General features: G+C 57.4%; 7 protein-coding genes across 7 annotated transcripts; 3 read left to right on the forward strand and 4 right to left on the reverse strand.

The window, feature by feature from the left end:
- Positions 1-2,042: 2,042 nt before the first annotated feature.
- On the reverse strand, positions 2,043-4,050 carry H310_01774 (hypothetical protein). The gene is made up of 3 exons (XM_008865016.1): positions 3,563-4,050; positions 3,002-3,466; positions 2,043-2,925 (listed from the first exon to the last, which is right to left on the reverse strand). The coding sequence occupies exons 1-3, from the start codon at positions 4,007-4,009 to the stop codon at positions 2,122-2,124; spliced, it is 1,716 nt and encodes a 571-aa protein (XP_008863238.1). The 5' UTR covers positions 4,010-4,050; the 3' UTR covers positions 2,043-2,121.
- Positions 4,051-6,083: 2,033 nt separating this feature from the next.
- On the forward strand, positions 6,084-7,323 carry H310_01775 (hypothetical protein). Its single transcript, XM_008865017.1, has one exon. It carries the CDS (start codon positions 6,173-6,175, stop codon positions 6,686-6,688), a length of 516 nt encoding a protein of 171 aa, XP_008863239.1. The 5' UTR covers positions 6,084-6,172; the 3' UTR covers positions 6,689-7,323.
- A 1,410-nt stretch (positions 7,324-8,733) lies between these two features.
- Positions 8,734-10,823, forward strand: H310_01776 (hypothetical protein). The gene is made up of 3 exons (XM_008865018.1): positions 8,734-9,347; positions 9,429-9,845; positions 9,928-10,823. Exons 1-3 carry the CDS (start codon positions 8,766-8,768, stop codon positions 10,762-10,764), a joined length of 1,836 nt encoding a protein of 611 aa, XP_008863240.1. The 5' UTR covers positions 8,734-8,765; the 3' UTR covers positions 10,765-10,823.
- A 449-nt stretch (positions 10,824-11,272) lies between these two features.
- Positions 11,273-13,065, reverse strand: H310_01777 (hypothetical protein). Its single transcript, XM_008865019.1, has 4 exons — positions 12,542-13,065; positions 12,106-12,483; positions 11,847-12,018; positions 11,273-11,757 (listed from the first exon to the last, which is right to left on the reverse strand). Exons 1-4 carry the CDS (start codon positions 13,007-13,009, stop codon positions 11,594-11,596), a joined length of 1,182 nt encoding a protein of 393 aa, XP_008863241.1. The 5' UTR covers positions 13,010-13,065; the 3' UTR covers positions 11,273-11,593.
- A 791-nt stretch (positions 13,066-13,856) lies between these two features.
- H310_01778 (hypothetical protein) lies at positions 13,857-15,229 on the reverse strand. Its single transcript, XM_008865020.1, has one exon. It carries the CDS (start codon positions 15,219-15,221, stop codon positions 13,950-13,952), a length of 1,272 nt encoding a protein of 423 aa, XP_008863242.1. The 5' UTR covers positions 15,222-15,229; the 3' UTR covers positions 13,857-13,949.
- Positions 15,230-17,836: 2,607 nt separating this feature from the next.
- Positions 17,837-20,182, forward strand: H310_01779 (hypothetical protein). Its single transcript, XM_008865021.1, has 2 exons — positions 17,837-18,777; positions 18,839-20,182. The coding sequence occupies exons 1-2, from the start codon at positions 18,322-18,324 to the stop codon at positions 19,988-19,990; spliced, it is 1,608 nt and encodes a 535-aa protein (XP_008863243.1). The 5' UTR covers positions 17,837-18,321; the 3' UTR covers positions 19,991-20,182.
- Positions 20,183-20,605: 423 nt separating this feature from the next.
- Positions 20,606-21,340, reverse strand: H310_01780 (hypothetical protein; the record flags this gene model as incomplete). The annotated part of the gene is made up of 2 exons (XM_008865022.1): positions 20,606-20,959; positions 21,002-21,340. The coding sequence occupies 2 exons, from the start codon at positions 21,338-21,340 to the stop codon at positions 20,606-20,608; spliced, it is 693 nt and encodes a 230-aa protein (XP_008863244.1).
- Positions 21,341-21,738: the final 398 nt, after the last annotated feature.

The raw sequence follows: 21,738 nt of genomic DNA on the forward strand, positions 1-21,738 counted from the left end.
GACGAGTTGGAACATGTCGGGTTCGATGGCGGCGATTGCAGGACACGTTGGAGTTGCATGCCGTTCTGGTCGACGGGCAACATTGGCACGCACCATCTAGAAATGCGTTCATCTAAAAGATCCTAGCCGGTGCCATCATGATTGCCGTGCCTTCTTCGACGGCTGGCATCCCGTTTCCTCGCGTGTTTTCGGTGGAAGAGGGGGCGTGATGGGGGCAATGACGTTTTCAGCCATGTCGGCTTCGACTAACCACAGCGATAGAGCCACGTCCGCGCACTGGTCCACGTTGGTTGGGGGCGTCACTGGCCATGTCGCCGAAGCGTCGACATGTTGGCGACCACCATGGCCAGGCCTGGATCCATGCCCCGCCGCGCCGGCGCAGTGCGACGAACACTTCACGCTCGATAGGCCATCGTTCGAGAGTTTCGAGCGCCCAGGTCCCCACGACAAGCGACGGTCTTTCCTTGCATCGTTCGCGACTGGACAGAAGTGGAAGAGGTGCTATGAAGCCGTGACCACTTGGGTGGTCGAGAATTGAAGATCTGTTGTGCCAGCGTCGGCGCACGGCCTCCCCCCACCTGCGGCAGTTCAACTTCTTCGCCAGCAACATCACGTCACGACGACAGAGCAAGCAGCACTGAGTGCGGCGGGGTACCAGCGTGTAGAGAGGGGTTGCTCCGTTGCTGTCGCTCGTACCTATCCACGGCCGACAACAAGGGGTCGGAGGTGGGCCACGATGGTCCCTTTTGTCGGTATCCAACAGCCAACACCATATCGCCGTGACGTCGGATCTGGAACAAAAAATGCTGCCACCGAGATTGAATTCCACCCACTGCTCCAAGTTCGGACTGGCCGGGGCGAGCCCTACGCTTAGCAAACACCGACCGGCTCCTTCCATCCCGTTCATGGTCTCGTTGCCATGGTACTAGCAGCAACGGGCGCACTGCGTCGAGCTGGACGATGGAACAGACGGGAAGATTATCACGAGTGTACGAGAATCGCACGTCACGACAACTCGTCAGGTCCAGCGCACGCCACTTTGATACACGGCTACTGTGGAGGTGAAGAGGCGTTGGTTCAGCCAGCGTGTTGAACGTTTGGCCAAAGATCTCGCGATCTGGGTTGTGGGTCGCGCAGTCGTCGTGGCTGCCTTTGTCCCGACGCTGACCACGATGCGGCTTCCTTGAACATGCCATGCAATTCAGTAATGCGAACGTGCACGGTCGAGCAGCCCAGGAATCCATTGCATACATCAAACACCTTGGCTTCGTGGTCGAGTATGCTGCTGTCGGCCTACCGTGATCGATGTGCTTCGACGAGGTAAGGCAGAGCTGGCTGCGTCTTCTGTACGACCTACGCATCGTCCAGACAAGCGCGGGCATCGAAAGAAGCCTGGGAGAGGGGCAGCGTGAGTGTGCGCGCTCGCATCTCTCAATGGAGCCGCGTTATGGATCCCGAGCGAGTGACAAACCACACAACTGGCACGTGGTCGGCTGTGGACATTTCAATGTTGTGACGTTCTTACCCTCCGAAGCAAACGGGTGTTTTTGACAGTTGAAATTCGCCAAAATCTATTGAAAATTCAGCGAGATCGACCAACTTTTGGCGAAATTCCATGTCAGGATCACTGACTGATGGGGGGTCGACGATGACGAGGTCGTCGCCCTGGAGATCGCTTGAATCCACTGCTTGCGGTCTCTAGCTCGGGACCGCAGTGCTGACTTCCTCGGAATCGGTGGTCGGACGTGATGTGTGTACTGTTTCGCTGAGAAGGTTGGCTTCGCGACGCATGCTGTTCGACGCGCGAAGATCCCGCTTCGGACTGGTGCAACAGTGATATACTACTCTGGTCCATAATACTAGTATGCATAGTTCTCCATCGAAAATGCATAGGGATCGCCGTCGCGTTGGAAGCAGTCCGATTTGTGCCACGCAGCGTTGGGCATGAGGCTCGACCGTGCCTCAGGAATAGTCGACGGCATGACGTCCGTCAAATTCACTTCGATCTGTTGTCGCTACAATACGCCGCAAGAAGACCTTGTCGTCGCAGCGCCCCCCCTCGCAAAATGAAGTTATAACTCATGAAAGGCTAGAATAGCCCGCATCTACATTTTCCTGGCGCTACCGCCCTCCGACTTCCCCGTAGTCTGTGGCGATCGTGGCCGCATCGGACGCAAAGTCATTTGGGCTCGCCATGTCTCTGGCATCATCCTTGGCGTGACCCAATATGTTGGACGATGGTGGCAGGTCCGGTGCGAGGAAATCCCCGCAAGAATTGTCTCGCGCTTGCAAATGTTGAATCAGGGCGCACAGGTGCGGCGACGGTGGGTTATGGTACACATCGACGACGACAAAGCTCGATACGACAGAGCTCTCCCCATCACGGACGCCACCGTCGGCTGCAGCCGCGTGCATTGTCGGTGTGGCATCCAATAGTGGCATCGCATCCAAATCATCAATATCGTCCCGTTCTTCATCCGTTGGAAGAGCGCATGGAGTTGCTTCGTTCACATGGTTTGCTGGGGACCGCCGACTCTCCGTGGAGTCGATGGAATCCACGCGAGGGGCGACTTCCCTGGACCGAGCGCTTTGACTCCGACCGAGCGACAGAGGTGGATGGCTGCTGCTTCGAACCGACGATGGGGGCCGGGACATCACTGGCGCGGATGGGTCGTGGACGAGATTCGATTCCGAACGCGGCTGCGAGAACCGCATCGAAGACGCGAGGGACGCTGAACCAGGTGGTCTGTGCGTCGAACTGCGTTGGCTGTGGCTCATTGCATGCGTCGTCCATGACACTTGCAGCGCGTGGGAATCACGCTGGGTCTTGGACTTGGTGGAGCACAGGGTGCACACCCTTGCGAGCGGTGTGGAATTGCTGGGTTGCCGCAGCGATCCAGCGACGTGGCAGTACTTGCATACGATCTATACGACCCAGAATAAATCGCCGACCTGTACAGGTAATGGCCGCCCCGTGGCTGCTGGGCGTAGACACGCGTACCTGGCCGCATTGAGCGCACGTGTATTTGGCCGAGCCAAACACAAGGAAAAACCGAGTTTGGCACACCGAGCATCGCGTTCGCCTTGTGGAGCGCGGCGCTTCATCCTGGACGTGCGAGCTGTGCCGCTGCGACATGGAGGTACTGGACGTCGCGAAGGCAGGTTGGGACTGGCGTTCGAGGCGCAAGTGGTCGGCGGCAACGGCAACTTGCCGGGACAGCATGCGCTGGCCAGCCCATGCCAGGAACCACTGGCCCCGTCCTTTCATGTCTTGGTGAAACAGTCGAAACAACGTGAGTGTGCCGGGGCGGTGGATGTTCTCGATAAAGATGTCGCCGCCAAAAATCAACGTGGCGCGAGTGTAGCCGCAGGTGGCTTGCAAGTCGGGGCAGACCGCGGGAAGGTCGACGGAGTGGAAGCATCGCCCGAATCCCCGCACGCCTTCTCGCACAAAGTCGTCTTGGTACTACAACGTTCGAGTATGCCCAGCATCAGTCCGTGCTGCGCATGTCATGTGGACGAAGAAGCATGCACGGTCGACACGATCGCGAGAACTTGGTACCTCCAACACACAAAAGTCTCGAATGCCCACAAGTTTCGGGTCAATGGCTAGCCATTGCAATCGAATGCTGTTGTGGGGGTGCTGCCGCGACGGCGTCGCAACGGTGTACAGCGTTTGGCTGTCGACGACGAATTCGCGGAGGTACGTGTGGTCGTACTGCCGCGGTGGGCGAAACAGGAACGCCGCTTCATCCAACGAAGCATCAATATCAGACTTGACACGCAAGAAGACAGTGGCTTGCGTCCCTGGATCCACACCGCGGTACGTCGTGACTCCGCCAGACGACGTGTGAACTCGCGTCCACTCAATCGGACCTCCAAGGAGCCTTGTCTTCTCAATGAGGTCCACCAGCGCTGCCTGGCCTCGGCGAATGTACTCGGCGCGAGCTGCGTCACCAAGCGCGGGTCGGCGGAAGAAGTCTCCCGGAAGCGGCGACTTGCGGCCCATCCACGGATTTCCAACGACGCCGACACCAACTCGACACCCAAGCAACCTTGTCAACGACAGCGTATGTCACAGTGGGCTGGATCATATGTCCGTTACGTGTTTTATAATATACATGCAATTGGGTATACAAAAGGTAAGTCAAAATGTACTTGCATACATTGAAACGTTGAATGAATATGCGATTTTGCACTTCATTGTGCCACCCTGCATCGCAGCCATGCAAAGAAATCAGCCCGGTCCTCCGACGTCGTGGTCGGTGGGCGTCTGCCACCGGTTAGTGCGAGGCCTCTGAAGCGGGATTTCATCTCGAAATCGGGCATTGTTCACCTGGTTTCTGCACCTCGCCCGACGTACGCTCAAATAATTATGTAAAAATGATATATAAATAAATTGGCATAATCTATAAGCAAAACAATATATAAATATTAATATACAACCTCATTTTATATTAAATATATATTCAAAATTACGATTTCATATTAAATAAGAATCGAATAAAGAATTCCTCATGCATTGTAAGAGACAGCCGACATCATTGGATAACACCGTCGACGGCCAACGCGCGCAACGGATGCTTGCCCCCTTTGCTAAATAATTGAACAGCTACGGCTTGGATGAAGCCAGGGTTTTCCCACAATTTTTGTAGCCCCCCACAACGCAGGAGCACGAAAACACTGTCCCCGATAATACAGGAATCGCGAGGGACGTGGGTGGTGGGTGGGGGATCGAAGGGGGGCTTGTTTCGGTAGCACTTTCTCGATCCAACTCAAGAGCGCGGCAGTGTCGACACGATGCGCTTAGGCGTGCGATCTTCGAAAAGTCCATTTTATCCTGGACAGCTATCAAACGAATGCTCTGCCTCTGTGGGCCATGAATACGACAGTGCATCGTCCCGTGATGACTGCAAGACCAGCGAATTGCAACATGCCAGGGAGCACGGTGCTACTGATTTTTTGCCGCCGTGGTCAAGGCGTTTGCCTTCGTGGGGGGGGGCGGCGTTGCAAGTCGCTGCCCGTCAGAGTTGGTCAGTGGCACCGAAGAAGAATCGATTGACAAGTTGTCCTTCGTGACGGGTCTGCGTACGACCGAGTTGACCTTGTCCTTGGGTGGAGGCTCGTGGATCGCGCTCCCCCACGATCTTCCTGACCATTCGCCTTGTACGGACCTCGTCAGCTGCTTCGAAAGGGTTGTATGAATGCCGAAGGCAGTGCGAACTGCGAATGCACCCACCTTGTCAAGCAAAAAATTCCGCACCTCGAGTTTTGCCCCCAACGTGTTCGACTTGTCCCTCATCGAACTGACAACCCCAAGCAAGCTGGACCTGGTCAAGATCTCATGGGACGACCAATTTACCAGATTGTGGTCATCTCTGTGCTTTTGGCCGAACGAACGCGGTTTCCCTCGTGCTCGTAGAAGCTAACGTGTAATTGAGACTAGCATAAGGATGTGTTCGCCGTTGAGGGCGCAGTCATGTCGGCTACGCAAATCTGCGGCCGGGAGCTGGACAAAGACACATGCTAAGGAGACTGGCATGACCGTGGTGGTGGACGGCGAAGAGGATTTGCCTGGCCTTACGAGCTGCGGAATCGCGTGTGGTACCCCCCCCGACTCCCCGGCATGTGTTCTCGCGTCTCCAAAGTGTGCGCCTTGATCGAGCCATGCGTCCCCAATCCTGCATGCATTGCTTGAGGCAGATCTCGATGAAGGGATGTCGTCGACTTGGGCCGATGGGGGAACTTCCCCCAAGTGACCTTGGACGCCTAGAGGCATCGCACTCACGTTTGCGATGGGGCTACGAAGCTCGATGGTGGTCGCGCCACGTTAAAACGATGAAAGTGCTGGGCACACATAAACATGTCGTGGAGTGCACGAACGAGATCGATGGTGGGGCGAGCCCATTGCACGTGCCATTTGCACACTTCTTATCAGCGTTTCAGAGTCTCTCGGACGAAAATGTCGGCACTTTAAACTGGATGCTGCCTGAGGGGACTGGCCAGGTGATGTGTCATGAGGTCAATCATGCAGCACGTATGGCATGTCCGTCGAGTCATGGTCTCGAGCCACGGTGTAGTCCAAGGAAACGAGTGAGGGCCATTGTTGGAGAATAAATCATCTGCAGTTGCAACTGACTTGGATGTCCTGAAGTAAACGGGGGCGATATCCATGTGCACATGGTCGAAAGTGGGCTACAGTGCCGTCGGCGCTCGTACGATACATGTGGATGGGGCGAACTCAAGTCACGAGGCAGCCCTTGTTCGTCGATCCGTCCCAACGATACCCGCTGAGCTCTGCAATTTATCCCTCGCGGCACGTTCCCCCAGCAAATGTCAAACTCGCACATCTCAATTTCCCCAAGTTGCCTTCTCGAACCAAACATCCTGCTGGACACGTCAAAAGGCGACGCGGATAAAGAGCAAGGTGCGCCGATGGGAATGGCTTGGACAGGTGTCGCCAAGCGAAGGGAGTGACCCCTTGACCACATTAAAGGAAGGCAAAAACCTCTTGGTTGGGCTCGCCAGCTCGGGGGAAAACGGGTGCATGATGTCCGATCGGTCCAGCATGCGCTTGCGCATCTTCGCTACCGGCGACTTCGTCGAGCCTTTCTGCCCAAATCAACGTGTTCGTTGCTCGCCTGTTCCCCTGGATAGTGCAGCGTTTCGATCGTTCGTTCTGACATGAACTATTTTGTGGGCTTCAGCACGACGTTGGTTCGTTCGAATCGTTTCCACATTGCATGAGTGCCGCTCTCGGCCCAGAGTTGTAGCCTTGCAGACAGGAGCCAGCCCCAGAATAAGCTGATTTTGAACCCTCAGCCATCCATCGTGTGGGTGCAAAGCGAACGTTCATTGAGGCAGGCGCCACAACAAGGTGGCTCTCGATCGAGTGTGAATTGACAGTTCTGCGCCTTACAGGAACACATTCAAGCACATGACTCGACTTCTATGCTGGGCACCACGATCGCGATCGGGCGTGGAACGATGATCACGCCCGACGGGGTAGGTAGCCTCCACGACCAGTTCCGACGCGCGTGCTGGAGGGCTTTACGGATAATCCCCATCGGTTCTGGGGCCACCTGCGCCGTCGAATCCACGTGTAACCATGACGTGATCCAGACGGAGCGACTTTAGCCGGGGCGTGTGCTGGCGTGTAGTCGATCGCCCAGTCCTTCGACGATCTGCTTGGAAGCCGCATACCCGAGCGGATTCATTGCAAGTGATTATCCAGATTGAGTGCTGTCGCCGCGGCATTTCCATGTGTCGATCGCCACAGAGCGCAGTCAACTACATCTTCGTTGTCGAACGCCTTGCAATGTCAACAATAAGTATGTGCGGTTTCTCATACCATCTCTCTCCTATCTATCCTTACTACTACTAGTAGTAGTACTACAGTGATCCCGCAACGTTTGCACGTTTTCCAAAAATCTTTTCCAGGATGACAACGGTGCGGAGAAAACACAAAAATTGACTTTTAAGGGCAACTGGATAGAGGCATCAGTCAGTGGAGCTGAATTGAATGGCCAAAGCTGTCGTTGGTGTGGACAGTTTGATACTCAGGGGTGACAAAAGGTACGATTCCGGGTGTGGGCCCAACAGTTGCGAATCGTAGCTGACGTAACACAATTCCAATGCTGCCTTGCCCAAAAGGCCCCCAAGAACTTTATATCAAGCTATTTTTCACGAGGTATAAATTTATACCAGGGTGCAAACGTTGTGGAATGACTACTACTATACATGTATAGTAGAACTACGTAGTAAGTAGTACCATGTACCTGGGCCTTTTTGTATCACCTTTTTAATATATATACTGTATATACGTGTTTCGCGTTGTCTTCGCCTTGTGGGGGGGGCAGAAGTCGCCGTACATTCGAGACTGGCATCTTTTTAATACATGGATTGTCCCCATTTCTCCAGACATTTTTTCCAAGTGACACAAATGGCTCCAAAAATATTTGTTCAAAATCGTGCTTGTCGACAACATGATCCATGGTATCCGGATAAGACAGGACGACCGAAGCAGGATGGATGGTCATCCGGATGCCCGACACCTGGCTGAAGCAGGGTTGCCCCGTCCTTTACAACCAGCTCATGCGAACGGCGCACGTGTAACACTTGGGGGCGTCGTTCGTGGCGCCCAGGCACTGCGTCGTCCTTCGTTTAAGTACGACGCGACGTCGATGCAGGTGGTGGAACGTCTACCCCCGTGAAAAAGCGCGCGGTTGGACCTGATACGGACGTGGATGTCATGGCACTCTTCACGCCGTGGAGCTTTCAACACGCAAGACACGACATGCGCAGACTCTGTTTTCAATCGTGAAAGGTCATCGTGTGTAGCAGTGTTCTTGGTTGGATCCCCGATGCGGCCACCGATGAACACACCGATTCGGGCCTGCCTTTATAATTGCTCGGTACTCGGGCATGGTGGAATTGATGACGAATCAAAAAAAAATATCCTCAGAAAAAAAGTCAACTCGCTGCCCCATGTCGGAAGATGCAGGTGTATGTACTACTCCACAACAACGACATTCTTCCATACATCCAATCGCTGAATTCCAACACGAGAGCGCAGAACGTCTTCACATGAGGCCCGTCCGCATCAACGTTCCATGGACGACACTGGGCTGTCGTGGCGATAGTCGATCCATCCCCACAGTGTTTTGATATCAAGTCGGAGACATATTTTTGCATCGAAAAAACAATTGCGTATTTAAATTTCATTTCTCACGCACTTTACTGGGTCCCATCACACGCCACGTGTGATGGGACCACATGGACTGCCAGTACTCAGCCTCCACCGCTGGACAGGTGCATTCGTGCTCGCGACGATGAAGGGACCGGCGCGTCATGGAAATGGCGGCCAGAGCCGCGGGGTGTCGTCCTTGTCGGAGCTCAAGCATCCGCTGCCTCCAAACTTTTTCGTATGCCCGCAAACGACACCGCAGGAAGAGTCCGAGTGGATTCAAACGGGGTTGCGTGCACTGACTGCGCTCGTGCGCGACACTCAGGTGACGGGCGGTCCAATGCAGTGGACGTTGAACACGGACACGAACGGGCTCCAAATCTACTGGGGATCCGACATCGGGAACTCGGACGTGACGCTCTTTATGAGCGTCGCGGAGATCGAAGCCTCTCTCGACGAAGCGGCCAAGCTCCACATCGCCGACACGCCCGAGGCGTACCACGCATACATTGCCCGTTACAACAAAGACATCATCGACTGCGCGGTGCTCAAAACGCTCGCGCCTCCGACGAACGAACACCCGCACAACTACATCGGCCTCAAGTGGCTCACGCTCGAGATGCCGGTCACCATTCGCAATCGAGATTTCACCTTTGTCGAGGTACATTGCCGTCGACGAGCAGTCTACCCCGGGACGACAGTGCCCATGCAGGCTGACGGTAAACCTGACAACCGACTGTAGTGTCGCGACGAGTTTTCCATTGACGGCGTGCGTGGGTGGGCGCGCGTGCTGCACTCGGTGGATTTGCCTTGGGTCCCTGAACTGCGAGAAGCCATGGGGATCGTGCGCGCGTCCTACGAGAACTCTGGAGTGGTGTTCCAGGAAGTTGTGGGCAAGCCTGGCATGCTGCGTGTGTCGCAGCTCTGGAACACCAACCTCCGGGGGTCCGTCCCGACGTGGATTCAGCGCATCGGGATCAAGCGCCGCGCCAAGTCGGTCCTGGCCTACGACGTGTTTTTCCGCGCCATGCGGCTTGCCAACGAACCGCTCCTTGATCTGCAAGAGATGGTGCCTCCGTCCAGCCGCCGCACGTGCTTTCTCTGCCAGCGCGCGTTCAACACATTGTCGAAGCGACACAACTGCCGACGATGTGGCCAGGTACGTGTGTCGTTTGCTCTTTGTGCACTCACATAGCGTCCCGATGTGATCGAGCTGACACGTGTCGATGGCCATCCACTAGGTCGTGTGCCGCCGTTGCAACAAGCGATGGGAAATCACAGATGCGCGTCAAGTCATGCGATACGTGCGTGTGTGCTTTCGGTGTTCCGCCGGCCCGCCCATCGGCAACTCCCTCGACGACTCGGAAGACGAAGCGTCGGTCGTTCACCACGACGGCCACCACCACCACGAGATATCGGACGTGCGGTCGGAACCGACGTATCGTCGGGCCAAGTCGTCGAGCCACGTCCAGCAGGGCCGTCCCAACTATCATGTCGACCACGAGCCGAAGCGCCACCCGTACGCGCCGCCGCACCATCGCCAAGAGTCGTACCCACCTCAGTACGTCGTGCACCACCGACCGGTGGCCGTGCAAGCCCCGGGCAACTCGTACGACCAGCCCCAACTACCGCCACGCGACGACCAACAGAAGCAGCATCCCACCACATCGCACCACCGCCACCCGACCAAAGGGAAGCCCGCGCCAGCACTGAAACCCCAAGTGCAGCCTTTGCAGCACAATCCGTGGGACGACATCCCATCCATTCGAGACCTGCCCCCGTACCCTCACCACCACCCCATGTACCACAACAACTACGCCAACAATGACCACGGGTCCTCCACTGTGGCAAGGACGAAACAGCCGCACGACGACGATAACCCGAGTCGGCAACGCCGCCCCCACCACCCAACGCCATCCACTGCCTCCTCGAACCAGCCACCCCAGAGGGTCCCCCCTCGTGGCAGCGCAGACGACCGCACGACTGTATCGAAAGCCCAGCTCGTCGACTTGTACAGACAGCTCAAGCACACCAAAATTGGTAGTGGCTCGGCGACTCCCATGTCCCATGCTGAATGACAGTGCCACGCTTTGTTTCAGTTGTCAGACAAGTAATCCATGTATACGTGCGTTTGCCATGACGATGCTTTGCTGCACCGAAGTAGGTCGGTAGGTAGGTTGGTACCTCGGCAGCGTGGCCACGTGCACCTGGCGCTCTAGCCAAGGCGACTGCGGGTGGCGTGCTTCCAGCCCGTCCGAGTCGACATGGTCCCCGCGGTCGACGACTTTGACGACCCGTTGCAGCCCAAGATCCCTGCCGCTTGTGCGTGCGGGAGCGGCCTCGCCGCCATGAATGCTGCATCGTACCATACACTGCAAGGATCAAAGGCGTTAGTGGATGCGCGGGCCAGACCACCCCGAACGTGCCGGCCTAGCCCGGCGATTCTCTCCAGCGCACACTGCGTGTTGCAGCCTGGGATTCGAACAGCACGACAAGGCTTCATGAGCATGCACGACGGGGCAACCATCTGCGCCGTGCCAGGCTGTGTCGGCTCCCTTTCCGTTTGCTCTACACCAGCGTCTCGCAGGCGTTGTGCGGCACTCCAACGCCGTCGATTTTATGCCCAATTTCGCGGCATCCTCGTGGCGGTGCAGCTCGTCGATGCATCTATCGTTTGCGTAAAGCCCATGGCCGACAACGACCGCATTTCGTCTTGCAGACCGGTCGAATCGCCCTCGTCCAAGCGGTGGTGGGGCGTCCCGAGATGAGTGCGTGGCGTGCTTTCGTCGCGGCCTCGACAGCGTCCCAAATCGATAGCATGCACACACACAATCGACGACTGCTGCCTTGTTTTTCTCACCACTCGGACGGAGCGTGCAGCTGCGTTCGTTGTAGAGTTTACTCGTGCTATGGGCCCATGGGGTGGTGGATGCCCCCGGTGCTGTGGAATGACTGGCGATCGAGGTCGAATGGCGAGTTGACACTTCGCGGGGCAAGAAACCGAATCGTCCCGTCTTTGTCTAAGCCGACGCTGCCGTCTCGATCGAGGCCGAGCTCTGTCAGCGACGCCACTACCACCACACCCACTGCGTGAGACGTCGATGGGTCGCACAAACCACAAGCCCCTGGTCAACCCAATTCACGTCGAGGGAGCTCTTACCTAAATGATCGCTGCCACTCAGCGAGTCAAAGATGGATTCGTCCAGCAGGCCATCGCTCTTGGCTGGGCCACGAAGGCCTGTCGGTTGGGACGAGCAGCTGTAGCAAATGCGATTCTTTCGGCCGTCCGACGTCGTCATTTTCCAGTACTTGTTGCAGTGCATGCACACGCTCTACAGCACCGGCGCGAGTGAGATTCCATCGTCGTGCCGACGAGCTATCGACGAGTGCACCGTCGACTGCGGCACTGGTCTCCGAACCTGGTAACACTTGGAGCACGTGATCTGCGGACCGACTTTGCACAGCATGCATTTTCGACGCGTCTGGGGCGCGCGGTACAGGGACCTTGCCGACCGGTCAAAGTGTCGGTGGAGCTTGGCCAGCGTCTTCATGCGCGCCTTGGACGCGACTTTGACGAGGAACTGCGGCAGGTGCCCTTTGAAGTCCATGCACTGCACGTGGATGATTTGCATTTCGCCAGGGATCGAGGTCTCCGTGAAAAGGTACCCGCCGTAGTGGAGCCACCCACGCACAATGTCGTGCGACTCCTGCAAGTTTGGGCAGCAGTCCAACTCGATCGACTGCATGCATCGTGCCCATCCGCGCACGCCTTGCTGCAGCGACACGTCCTGCTGCGCCTGGATCGACAAGATGCGTTGGGTTGGGTCGGGTTGTAGAAGCAGGGAGACGCAGTACCTCTACGTAGCAAATGTCTCGACTCTTGACCAACGACGTGGCCGACTCGAAGCACTGCCATTTCACACCGACGTATTCGCGTGGCTTGGATACGCTCGGTTTTCGAAGCGTGTAGAGCACGGCGCTGTCGCAAACGTCGGGCGCAAACGACGCACAGTACGCAGCATATTCGTCGTGCGTCGTCGCCTGCATCAAGGATGCGGCGTCCTCTAGAGATCCTGCGACGTTGGTGACGTGCAGGGACAATATCGCGCCGGATGGCGCGTGCGGACCCGACCCAGAGTAGTGTTGGATGCCGTCCTTGTCCGACTCGAGGGTCCACGAGATCGGGCCGCCTTGGAACCGCGCGAGCTCGACCATCGTCTTCAGGCCGTTCACAGCGTGGTCCGCCAGCATCGAGGCCGAGTCAGCGTCGATCTCTGGGCATGTGAAGAAGTTGGGAGGCAGCGGAAGCTTGGCAGGCGCCATCTCGGGTGCCGTCGGCGTGACCGAATGCTGAGTGTGTGGGAGTTGATTCGACTGGGAGAGGCTTGTCCCAGGCGGCTTGGCGTGCGTTCAAACAATAAAACGCAGTACGTTTTTTGTTTCGTTGACGTTCTTTGCCCTATGACGACCACACGACACCTAAATGGCGAGTTGCGCACTGGACCCCACGCGCGCGTGGGGCTGGCGGCTCCGCCGCGATAGGTTAGCGCATTACACGTATCAGACGTGCACCCACCTCCCGCCAGAGCACGCCTCAACCACGTAGTACATATATGCGCGAGCGTGAAGCGACCCGCTGCTGGCGCACGCCCCTCGTTGTGACGTCGGTGAAATCTAGAACGTCGAACTGGTGGGGTTTGTACAGCGGCGACCCCCTTGCCTCTCACGTGAAAGGGAACTTCGTGACGGCGTGGCCGGGCAAGACGACGGGCTGTTGGTTGCTTTAAACAACCTCTGCACTCATGGGACACACACACAACCGCTCCAACCTCAAGCTCATGGAAGGCCTTCCGAATTGGACTCTTTCGCCTCGTCCATGAGCACACTGTGTCGAGCGACTGAGGTCTCGCGTCGAGCATGCACAATCGGGTGCATAGAGTCGCCACATTGCTGGCGTGTGTACAGTGCCGCGTCTTGAATCGCTTGCTCGATTGGAGACCCTCCAATCGAGCAAGCGATTCAAGACGGCTCGAGCGGTGGCTGACGCCACCCATGGGTGGTTCGCTGGAGTCTCGAGGGAGGGCCAACCCATCCACGGACCAGAGCTGTGCTAAGTCGCGTTGTTCATGGTGTTGTGATGTAGGGCAAATTCTCAATAAAGTGTGTGTTTGGCGCCGTGTGACACCACGTTTAAACGCGTTAAATAGTCTCTATTTGCCGCGATCACGAGAGATAACAAGATTCTCCTTCCGCCATGTTAACGTCAGCCATCATAGAGCACCACTGGCACGTAGTCGCCCTTTGACGGCCTCAAGGTCGGGGGGTTGTACGGGCGGTCGTCATGAAAGGGGAATGTAGCGAGGAGGTGGTGAAGGGGGCTCTCCAGCAGCTTGACCGTGTGAATCGATTCCGTGGACGAAAGGTTGTCGACGACGCTGCTATCGTGGACACTGCTTGTCGTGCCGGTGCTGTGTCGAATGAGGAAGGCGGGGAACGTCGTCGTCGACAGCGCGAACGCGCCCCGACCGCCATCGATCGACCCTGCAACACTCGACGTCATCGTTGGGTCCAATGAACAGGCATGGCATATGTGCACTTGGCAGCGCCGATCGCGACCGAGCTGCCATGCTTGCTGGCACCGCCGGCACACAACGTGCCCGCACCGAAGGCAGTGGACTTTCTTCGACAGCCGGCCAAACCGCCGCGAGCACAACATGCACATGTGAACGAGGCTGAGTGGTTCGAGTTGGTGGGGCAGCAAAAAGTGCGACTGGCTCAGCCGCTGGCGCTGCAGTTGGTCGTCGAGTGTGGCAAGGGATCGTATGCGCTTTAGACTTAGGGAATCACAGACCCAACGCGGCAAGCGGCCACCAAAGTCGCCTTGGAAAAGAAGCGCCGCGTGGACGTAGCCAGGCTGGGCCAGCGACTCATGAAAGACGTGGGCAAAGTGGTGGATGTGCATGCGAACAAAACCGCGACTTTGTTCGAGGTTTGGACATGCTTCGACCTCGACGGACGTCGACGCGCGAGCCCACCCTTTGACTCCTTTGATTTCAAAGTCGTCATGGACCTCGACAACGCAAGCATCGCGCTTGCGCACCATCGGAACATGCGGCGCCAACGCCTGCCACTTGACGCCGACGTAGTTGCGAGGATGGCTTGGCGTCGGCAGGGCCAAATCGTACAGGGCGGCGCTGTCGACAACGTCGTCAGTGTCCGTGCAGGTCGTATCAGCTACGCGGTCGTAGGGACGAAATAAGTCGGCAACCTCGTTCAGCGTGCCGTGGACTTGGGTGGTCGCCAAGAACATCGAGTGAAATTGATGCATGTCGCGGTCCGCATAGACCGTCACGTCCTTGGTGCGGGAATGGACGGTCCAAACGACTGGTCCGCCGCCATCGATTTGCGTCATCACGACCGCATCTTCAAGCGCAGTCAGGCCCCGTTGTACCAACGCGCGCTCCTTGACTGGATGCAATGGCGGGCATCGAAACCCTTTCTCGGCGCTGGCACCTGGCGGCGGCGGTAGCGTCATGAGCGCCGAAATTCCAATGTGATGGGCTGGTGTTCGGACCGCGTTTTGCCCAAGATTCACTTGATGTAACATGTAAAATCAAGGTGCTCGATGCAACCGGTATCACCAAACGTTAGAAAAAAGTACGATAATACAAAACTTGAGTTAAAGCTTGCTTATAAAGTGCAATTTGGAGGGAGTACTTGAGTCCAATCAGGAGCACTATATCGGGACGCCACTGACCTTTGAGCAGCCCGGGTGCCCCAGCGTCCAGTAAAAGAATGCGTGAATGCTCTATGGCACCGACTTGAAAGGCGCGACTGGATGGGGGAATGCTGCAGCGGCCTTTTGGTTCCGGGGTGCGCTGCGTGCTGTACACATACTATCCTTGATAAAATTGTCCCGGCTGCAGTTCGTGCGACAGGATGGAGTTGGCGCCCTGCATCGAGTTCATGTGCTTATGCACGTGCATGTCGTGGAGGGGCGTGGATGGCTCAAGGAGACGAGTCCGCGGCACTGGTTCACGTGCGGCATGGATGTCAAGACGAAGCCGATACGGCTTCCAGTGTGGGTGTCCAGCGTGAAAATGACCCGCTCGACTGGATAGCGATGCGCGATGGGATATCGTGTTACGTCGTCGATGCAGAGCCAGCGGGTACACAGCGCCGTGGACCCAAGTGAAGTGGGCTGCAGGAGCTGTCGGTGCTCGGAGACCCGATGCATTTGCGTCAAGGGACGCGAGTTGGTTCATCGAGGGATTCGTCCAAGCGCATGGTAGAGGACGCGACTTGGGCTGCTTGGAACATGAGCGTAACCCGACGAATGCTTTCTCGATGGATGCGGGTGGCATGGTCGACCCACGGACAGCCACATCTGCGACGCGCGATGGGGTCGCCCCGACCCGTCCTCTTGAGCCCATATTGACGCTCACACGGGCAACGTCATGGTGCTACAACGTTGAGAGCAGCCACAGCTAGGGAGGGATCGCTCCATGCTAGCAACGATGATTCGGCGGCGTCGGCGAAGGGCATCCATGGAGTTTGGAAAACATGAGAGCAGCACATTGTGCCGACGTACGAGCGTTCTCAACGCCTGGCAACGACCGCACCAAGGACCTTCGCCCAAGATGCAGCAAACGAACGTGCTCCAACCACTAGTTTGGCCGCACGTTGCGTTGGCCAGCCGTCGCCTTGGCTTGTACGCCCACGAGCAGCCTCCCTCACGATCGTCGAACGACTCGACATTCAAACGACGCCACTCCATCCGAACTCTCTCGAGCAAACACTTTACACGTAGGCGCTTTCGTTCGTCACGTGGGTTGTCATGCCCACGGGGGAACGGCATCGACCGAAACAACGTTTTCATGGAGAATATTCGCTCGAGGCTGGTGTACATCCACCCCTGCAGGATGGGAGGACCAGGTATGCCATCGGCACCGCATGAACAGTTGGGGTGTTCAAGAAGGGGAACGGGCGGCGACAACCTCTTGACTATACAGTAGAGCAGCAACGACAGTAATGGATAGGCGGCGGAGCTGAAAGTGGGGGGGGCCATGGAGACAAGGCTAGAGTCGGAGCCACGGTGTTCGACACCGTGCCATGGACGGGCAAGACGGAGTCGATGTCATGATGACCAAAAACACTCCACGAGCGCCGTCCCGAAGGGTCGTCGCAGGAGCCCCACGCAATTTCAATCCAACAGGAGGGCGAAATCGACGTCGTGGTGCTGGCGAGGTCCAGCCCAGCATTCCCCCACCAGCCGCGTCGAACCCCGCTTGTTCCTGTGCCCACGACGGGCGAGGTCGATGGATGCGGACCGTCTCATGGGTTCCATTCCCCCCACATGGATGTTGACAGTGACCTGATTGTGACGCTGCCAAGGTGCATATTGCGCTTCGAGCGCCGCGACCACCAGCCGACGCGACTTCTGGCTTGCCACGTGGTGTGGTAATGGGTCCAATGAGCGGCGGCTCGTCCACGGTGGCTCCACCTCATCCGAATACGTTCTGACAGGATATGGATGGATAAGGGATTGCGTAGAACAGGTTGTCCACGATCGAATCGCCAAGTCGGCGCGGTAGCGTGGTGGTGCCAAAACCACATAAGGACGCTCGTCACAACGTATGGTTTGAAGGGGTCGTCACAGTGTTCGATTCATGTGGAGGTGGGGGGACAGAAGAGCTGTGGCGCTCGACTCGATGTTCTCCCCATGCACAACGTGCCACCATGGCATCGGGTTTTTGACAATTCCACTCCCTATTGTATTCAAAATTCCCAAATCCATGCGTAGTTTTCGCGAATACTGATTTCCCCCCCCTAAACGGAACGGGTGCCCTTGAACGCATTATACAGAATATCAAAAACAACAGGTATTAATTGTTAGAGATTGCGTCACCACCAGTAAAAACAGCCATGTCGGTTCAAATGTTTGAAAAAACTCTCGAGGTTTTATAAAATCGGATGTCAAGAATTATAAAGTATTCCCCGTTCCGTTTAGGGGGGGAAATCAGTATTGGACAAACGCTTGCTGGAAAACTCCCGGCTTGCATGTATACATTGTATTATGTTTCACAAGGTATTCATGTATACAAGAGAGACACTGAATGTGTGTCTGGGAATTCGCAAGCCAGACCGAGACACGGAACACCGGACGTCCTGCGCGCGATCCTGATAGATGGCGGGATTGCATGCGTTGTGACGGAGAGCCACGGCACGGCGACGGTGTGCGCCGCTTTCCACAACGGTCCAACTTTACATTCGAGCGCCGTCCCTGCTGCCGCTTCTCCCTCCTCGTGGTCGACTCGCGCGACCCACACATCATCTTCTGCATAGACGTTCGGGTCCTCGTCTGATGGTGGCGGCTGCGACTGAACACTTGTGCACAACGCGCCGCTCCGCATGCCCGGTGCGTTGGGATGAACGTCAAGGGCGCCGTGTTGTATAGCCCATCTCTACATTTGTCGGGCAGAAATGCCACGGATTTCAAATGTCCCAGTCACCAGTGTGCCATGCACCCACGTTGTACAATGCGACTTGGTCGACGATAAACATTCCCGCACTCGCCGTCAGCGGGAGACCCCCCCCACGTCTGCGGCGGCGTGCGTCGGTTGGTGTACTCGGACATGGTCGCGCGCAAGCTGCAGCTTCCCCTGCCCGCGGGCTTCTTCCGCACTCCCCCGCTCACCAACGACGAGCAACTAGCGTACACGCGGCAAGGCGAGCGAGCACTACACGCGCTCGTACGCGCCAGCCGAGTCCATGGCGGTCCGATTGCGTGGAAGTTTGCCTTTGAATCGCATGGTGTGGCCGTGTATCGCGGTTTCTTTGATAACGCGGCGGCCCAGCTGCGCATTACAGAAGTCCAAGCAACGCTCGAGGAAGCCGCGCTCCTCGTCGGCGTCGGCGATGACGGCAGCCACGACTATTGTGCCACACACAATCCCGATCACATTGTGGACTTTCAAACGCTGTACAATGTCGCCGCGCCAGGTCGACACCACCCGCACAAGAGCTTGACGATCAAGTGGCGAGCTATGGCGTCGCCGTTTCTCGCGACGCGCGACTTTTGCTTTCTCGAGGTGCGATATTGGCTGCGATGTCGTGGCGGCGCTGACGACGACGACCTTGTGTGCAATGTAGTGCCAAGATGACTTTACCATCGATGGCATGGTTGGGTTTGCGCGGTGTTTGCAAAGCGTAGAAATGCCGTCCGTGTGCCCGAAACTCGAGCGGTCGTTTGGCCTCGTGCGAGGCGACATCCGCCTCGGCGGCGACGTCTTCTTCAAGAGTCGGCGGCCAGGCTATATTACCGTGTGCCGACTGTACGACGTCGACTTGAAGGGCCATGCGTGGATGAATTCGAGGCACTTGTATGCCCGGTCGACCCTGACCAAGGGGATGCTTGCGCTGGACAACCAGTTCCGCCAGCAACGCATGAACCACTCGGCCTACTTGCCCGAGTACACCCTCGTGCCGCGCCACACGCGGTCGCACTGCGCCGTCTGCCACTGCAAACTGTCGACGCCGGTCGTCGGGAAAAAGTTCAATTGCCACAAGTGCGGCGAAGTCGTGTGTCGGCGGTGCCACGGCGCGTATTACATGCCCGACTACCACTACGCCGGGTATGGCGGCGACACAGGCCGACTGACGACGCTGTTCAAGTCGCAAGGCAGGCGCACGTCGCTGTGGTCGATGCCGACCATGTCGTTTGTCATGTTTCGCGTGTGCGATGTGTGCTCGTCGACTCCGCTCGCGCTGCCCGCACCAGGCGGGGGCATCGAATGCCATGGTGGCTACGGAATGGACGACGTCCTGTCGACGCTCCGGTCGACGTGGCAAGTCGCGCCCCCGACCAATGTCGACCCGAGTACAACGATTGTGACGGTGACGTGTCGGGATGTAGAAGCGCATGCGATCATGACGTCCCACGTCCCGCCGTACGCTCCAAGGACCGCCCGGGGACCGTCCTGCGTGGGAGCGTTTGACGACGACATCCCGATCATGATGTCGTGCGCCACAGTCGACATGCTCGAGGAGCCGACCCCTCGATCGCACTTGACCCATTACTCGACCCCATCCCACGCCGTGCTCGAACACGGCCGCCCACCATCACAGCATCGAGCCATTCCGCCATCGCGACTCGGCGAACTCAAGCAGACGCTCCAAAAATGGACAGACCAAGTCGAGCAAGCGGATGGCTGCGTCGATACGGCTCGAGCCGTGTCGACAGCCGCCACCGCCGACGATGACGACTGGACTACACCTCCTCCAGGCAGCGACGCAGGAATGTAGGCACACATACAATGGCAAATCGAGTCGTCGTTCGTGCCAATTTTTCAACACGCCCAAAGTGGAACGAGCCATGCACGTCGTCAGCCGCGTCTTCATTCGTAGTCGACAGACTCACGCGACGAATGGCGCTCTCGCTACAGTCTTTATCCCAACGACGCCGCGAATGGCGAGTTGGACCGGCGGCTTCGATCGCCGACGCTGTCGTCCAGTCGATAAAACCAACGCGCGATGTTTGGGAGAGCCATGATGTCTGCGCCATGCAGTCGTCGTCATGTATTGGTTCGCGCGTCCGTGAAATGGGACCAAGCGGCGGTGGACGGACCAACATGCTCGGATGCGATCGAGAGGCGAGGAGGCAGTGGGGGTCGCGACGGCGGCACGAGCTTTTGTCTTGACACACGCTGTTTCGATCCAAGCCAGAGCGCGACGAGAGGCCGAGCTGACAACACGCCGGGTCAGATACCTCCAGGACACAGCGATGGCACACTCGAACGACGCGGTGGGGTGTGCCGCTGTCCCAGTGTTTGCTGCACTTGCCGCAGACGGCCTAGTTTGATGTCACGGCAGCCATCGAGTGGAATGCAGTACGTACATCGCCACACTTGCGGCAGACCTTTATGGGTCGAAATGGAGAAAGCGCACGGTGGCACACGCCGACGACGCCACAACGTCGTGGACGTCCATAAACGTCGCGCGAGTCAGTCGATGCCGCTGAAACTGCGCATTCAGGTCCATTAACGCCTTGATCCGGCGTATCACAGACAAGTCGTTGGCCCAGTCGAGCACCGTGCCCCTGTTGTCGGTCGAGCTGTGCCACGTGCACCTAGCCTGGCTGCGTTGCCGACTCCATAAAGACATGCCCCGCACAAGGTTCAGGCACTGTTGCATATCATGGCACGAATCCAACTCGATCGAATGGAATACGCGGGCCCAGCCCCGCCGTCCGCTCCACACAAAATCATCCGAGCACTACGAACCGCCGCACGTCAAATCGCCAAGTGAAGAGCCGACGTCGAGCAAACAAAAGTCGCGGGACTTGAAACGCGTCGACACCTCGAGCGCACACCATTTCACGCCAATGTAGTTGCGCGGATGGTCCAGGGTCGGCAGCGCGACGTCGTACAGAATGCAGCTGTCCAGGATGTCCCTGGACAAGGTCGAGTTGAAGTGGCGGTCCTTGGCCGGCGTCGTCGTGTCCAGAAGAGCTGCGGCTTCGTCTAACGTTGCGTAGATTTCCGTTGTCGTCATGTACAACGTTGGCGCGTCCGACGTGGTGAACGGATTCCGGCCAGCATAAACGTGTACGCTGTCTGCTTTCTCGATGCACATCCAGTCGACGGAGCCGCCCATGACTCGTGCCAAGCGCAGCGCCGTCCTGGATCAAGTCGGCCGCGGCACCGTGGACTAGCGGCGGGCAGCGGAAGAAGCCGGGGGGCAGCGGCAAGTGGAGCTTTTGGTGGGGTGCCGTGCGTGTGCAAATGGAGTCCCGACGACGTCGCCGCCATGCTAGCGCCCTTTCGTTGTCGATGTGTCGCTGCCCCCATCGCCATGACACACATATGCGCTGGTGGAGCCAGAAACGTGGAGATGGTCACTACCAATTTCCCTATAAAAGTACCTTCCCTTGCCGAACTGTTTCCACGATGTTCTGTTGGATGGGGTTCATGTCTCCAAATCATCTACGAATACGTCCTTCGAAAGTCGCCATGGTCAACACCGTCATAGATTGTCTCGGACTGCGTTGTGCC

This window comes from Aphanomyces invadans (genome assembly GCF_000520115.1).
Source record: "Aphanomyces invadans strain NJM9701 unplaced genomic scaffold supercont1.3, whole genome shotgun sequence".
In the NCBI taxonomy this organism is placed as follows: Eukaryota; Oomycota; class Saprolegniomycetes; order Saprolegniales; family Verrucalvaceae; genus Aphanomyces; species Aphanomyces invadans.

Coding starts and splice junctions, on each gene's coding strand:
- H310_01774 (XM_008865016.1), bottom strand. CDS start 4,009: ATGGGCCGCAAGTCGCCGCTTCCGGGAGACTTCTTCCGCCGACCCGCG. Junction 3,467..3,562: donor GAGACTTTTGTGTGTTGGAG/GTACCAAGTTCT, acceptor CGAACGTTGTAG/TACCAAGACGACTTTGTGCG. Junction 2,926..3,001: donor CGTGCGCTCAATGCGGCCAG/GTACGCGTGTCT, acceptor TGGGTCGTATAG/ATCGTATGCAAGTACTGCCA.
- H310_01775 (XM_008865017.1), top strand. CDS start 6,173: ATGTGCACATGGTCGAAAGTGGGCTACAGTGCCGTCGGCGCTCGTACG.
- H310_01776 (XM_008865018.1), top strand. CDS start 8,766: ATGGGACCACATGGACTGCCAGTACTCAGCCTCCACCGCTGGACAGGT. Junction 9,348..9,428: donor GAGATTTCACCTTTGTCGAG/GTACATTGCCGT, acceptor AACCGACTGTAG/TGTCGCGACGAGTTTTCCAT. Junction 9,846..9,927: donor ACTGCCGACGATGTGGCCAG/GTACGTGTGTCG, acceptor GCCATCCACTAG/GTCGTGTGCCGCCGTTGCAA.
- H310_01777 (XM_008865019.1), bottom strand. CDS start 13,009: ATGGCGCCTGCCAAGCTTCCGCTGCCTCCCAACTTCTTCACATGCCCA. Junction 12,019..12,105: donor CGTGCTCCAAGTGTTACCAG/GTTCGGAGACCA, acceptor CCGGTGCTGTAG/AGCGTGTGCATGCACTGCAA. Junction 11,758..11,846: donor GAGTGGCAGCGATCATTTAG/GTAAGAGCTCCC, acceptor GTGTGGTGGTAG/TGGCGTCGCTGACAGAGCTC.
- H310_01778 (XM_008865020.1), bottom strand. CDS start 15,221: ATGACGCTACCGCCGCCGCCAGGTGCCAGCGCCGAGAAAGGGTTTCGA.
- H310_01779 (XM_008865021.1), top strand. CDS start 18,322: ATGGTCGCGCGCAAGCTGCAGCTTCCCCTGCCCGCGGGCTTCTTCCGC. Junction 18,778..18,838: donor GCGACTTTTGCTTTCTCGAG/GTGCGATATTGG, acceptor TGTGCAATGTAG/TGCCAAGATGACTTTACCAT.